The 2956-nt window shown below is 34.6% G+C and overlaps 1 protein-coding gene across 1 annotated transcript; it reads left to right on the top strand.

Moving 5' to 3' along the window:
• Positions 1-1195: 1195 nt before the first annotated feature.
• LOC133706402 (protein LURP-one-related 17) lies at positions 1196-2411 on the top strand. The gene is made up of 2 exons (XM_062131933.1): positions 1196-1604; positions 1800-2411. The coding sequence occupies exons 1-2, from the start codon at positions 1311-1313 to the stop codon at positions 2196-2198; spliced, it is 693 nt and encodes a 230-aa protein (XP_061987917.1). The 5' UTR covers positions 1196-1310; the 3' UTR covers positions 2199-2411.
• The last annotated feature ends 545 nt before the right edge of the window (positions 2412-2956 follow it).

Below are 2956 nucleotides of genomic sequence, written 5' to 3'. Positions count from 1 at the left end.
GTTAACTTGATCAGTGGAAGAATCTTTTTTTCTTAGTTGGGTGAGATTTGGTTCCACCTATCATTCATAATTTTTGTAATCGGGACCGAATAGGTATGCCTAATTTTTGTTTCTGTTGATGATATAGAGATGTTTGGTATTGTTCCCTCTCTCTATAATTTATTTCTCTTTATTCAAATAAATTATCCTCATTTCGTTGAGGTTAACATAAAAAAAAATGGTAACTTGATATATTAATTAAGAGAGAGTATTCAATGCACCGAGTGCACTTGCATTAATAAAAATAGATGGTTGGATAACATCAAATGTATCTTTTATTATAAAATAAAATTGACTATAAATCTACTGAAATGCTGGATTTACTGGTTCATTTACACCATCTGTGCATAGAAGAATTTTTCATTAACCACAACCGACAATCACTATTTCTGCCTTGTTACTGTCCAATGACATAATGGCATAACGACTTTATCAAAGCCAATGTCTCAAAACAACCACTAAAGAGTAAAACAGCTAGGGTTAAATATGTGAATCGTGACGGAAATAACTTGAGCAATTTTCTTGGATTTCACCCTCCCCCCATATTTTTAATGGCTCTCCTTTTTGTCTCGTGCTCATGAATCTCGATCCTATTAAACAAACAAGAGACTAACTCACAATTTGACAATACAATCAAAAGAAGAGCAAATTTGGAAGCTCAGAGACCCCATCTATGCAAACACAAACGTGTCCCCCTTTCATCGCTAAAATTAATACACGTGAATTCTTAATTAAATAAACAAATAAATCGAAATATATCATGCAAAATCTTCATAAATTACCAAATTAATTGATTTATATGAATAATCCCATCAAAGTGTGTCTCTAGAAAACCAGCAATGACTTTTCTGGCAAGGTTGTCTCTCTCATTCAGAATATAAAATGGAAAACCAGCCTCTCACTCATTGAGAGCTACTCGTGTCCTCCTTATGCGACCAATTATATAGGACAAAGGTTGTAGATTCATGCAATAATATGGATGTATATATACGATACGCAGACGTATATACTGTACACATACAAATACCATTTTTCTTTCTATCCACACAAGCACGTACAGCTACAGGTATTTATCATATATCGTTACGTGAATATCTATACAAGGGAGTGATTAGTTGTGTGTGTGTGTGTGTATATGGCTAGCTGTTGAAATGTTGTGAACAAAAGAGAGAACTTTTCTTATATTGGAAAGACCAACCACACATTTTCTCTGGCTATAAATATCTGCTCCCCTAACCTGCTTAAGGTTTAACAATTTACAGAGAGAGAGGATGAAGATTGTTCCTTTCTTCAAATCTTTGTCAAGGTCGGTTCATGAAGAACAAAATGATCATGATGACCAGGAATCAAAAGCAGGTATCGATAGCAGTGGCCCTAGTGGGGCTTGCACATCGATATCATTAACAGTATGGAGAAAATCTCTTGTAATTAGCTGTAAAGGGTTCACAGTGATCGATTCCAATGGAGATCTGGTTTATCGGGTCGACAATTATGTCGGTCATCCTCAAGAAGTCACTCTCATGGATGGCTCTGGGAAATCGGTCCTCACAATGCGTCGTAACAAGGTAAACTAACTACTTGGTACATAGCAAAATCATGTCTTATTACATATCGAACGATTTAACATGTTATATGTTATCAAACTATGAATCGACAGTGTCTAACAAGAGGAACTTTTTACTTGGTACATCTTGAATAAAAGCAATATAAAGAGCAACGGGTCTGATCTTGACTGTTTCTATCTCATGTTTGATTGGCAGAAGTTTAGTCTGGTAGAGAGCTGGTTCGTGTACGAAGGAGACGTGGGAGACTTTTTCACAGCAAGAACAACTAGAGCAGCACCAAAGTGTTGGCCAGTTTTTTGCGTGAGGAAGAACAAGAACATGTTAAATGCCAATCCCAGTACACTTGCCCATGTATATCGTGAAGCATCGGGTAGTCATAAAAGATGTGCTTATGTGATTGAAGGGTCTTACACGCATCGATCATGCAAGGTATTGGAGGAGTTCTCGAGGAATGTGGTGGCTGAGATTAAGAGGAAGGAAGCAAATGTTGGAGGAGTTTCTTATGGGCTGGAGGTTTTCCATTTGGTTGTGCATCCTGGATTTGATCCTGGATTTGCAATGGCGCTTGTGCTATTATTAGATCAAATGTTTTAATTTATTAGGCTTTTATCATTATTATTTATATATTTTCTTGAAGAACATATTGGACTATGATTTCAGGAAAGTAATGCGTATCTAATTTATAGTGTAGCGTCTCACTCTACTGACTATACGAATACATTGTAATATGATCAAAACCATTTATCTTTTTATATACATTAAATCTTGTTAGAAACATATTAGTATACAATAAATCATTATAGAGATTCGAAGCACCATGTATTCATGAGCTAGGCTGATATGATTGTTTCATGTGGCATATAATTGTTTTTAATTGATTCAATTCACATAATTTTTTTTATCTCCCGTAATGAACAAACCCAAGTATTGATTATGTATTGGACGAGACCACCATTTGGTAATACACGTGATAGCTCGGAACTATACAATAATTCATCCACATACAATTTGTTTGCTTGATAAAGTTATAATATTGAAATTATGAAGTTGATAATTATATGTTTAAATGTCTGATTTTTTTTTTCTTCTATTTTTTTTTGGCCAAATGATCCATAAAAGGATTGCAAAATTGATGTGTAGACTTCATTAGTGGAGAATCAATTGTGTGTGTGTGTGTGTATTGTACATTCCAATGTAACATGGTTGAAATACAAACCGTTCAAAATTATTTTACCATTCGGATGATGCGGCCATTTTTGCTAAATCACAAATCCATGCTAGATATGACATATAATTTCATAACGGAATTAAATATGTCTTTGTACGTACTCCTTCTAAACAAGAATTTGTTA

This window comes from Rosa rugosa, chromosome 4, assembly GCF_958449725.1.
Source record: "Rosa rugosa chromosome 4, drRosRugo1.1, whole genome shotgun sequence".
NCBI lineage: Eukaryota > Viridiplantae > Streptophyta > Magnoliopsida > Rosales > Rosaceae > Rosa > Rosa rugosa.
This window is presented reverse-complemented; position numbering and strand designations above follow the sequence as displayed.

What these genes read in the sequence shown, in the direction of transcription:
- LOC133706402 (XM_062131933.1), top strand. Translation starts at nt 1,311, where the DNA reads ATGAAGATTGTTCCTTTCTTCAAATCTTTGTCAAGGTCGGTTCATGAA. An exon ending in TCACAATGCGTCGTAACAAG is followed by an intron (nt 1,605 to 1,799) that starts GTAAACTAACTA and finishes TTTGATTGGCAG; the next exon opens with AAGTTTAGTCTGGTAGAGAG.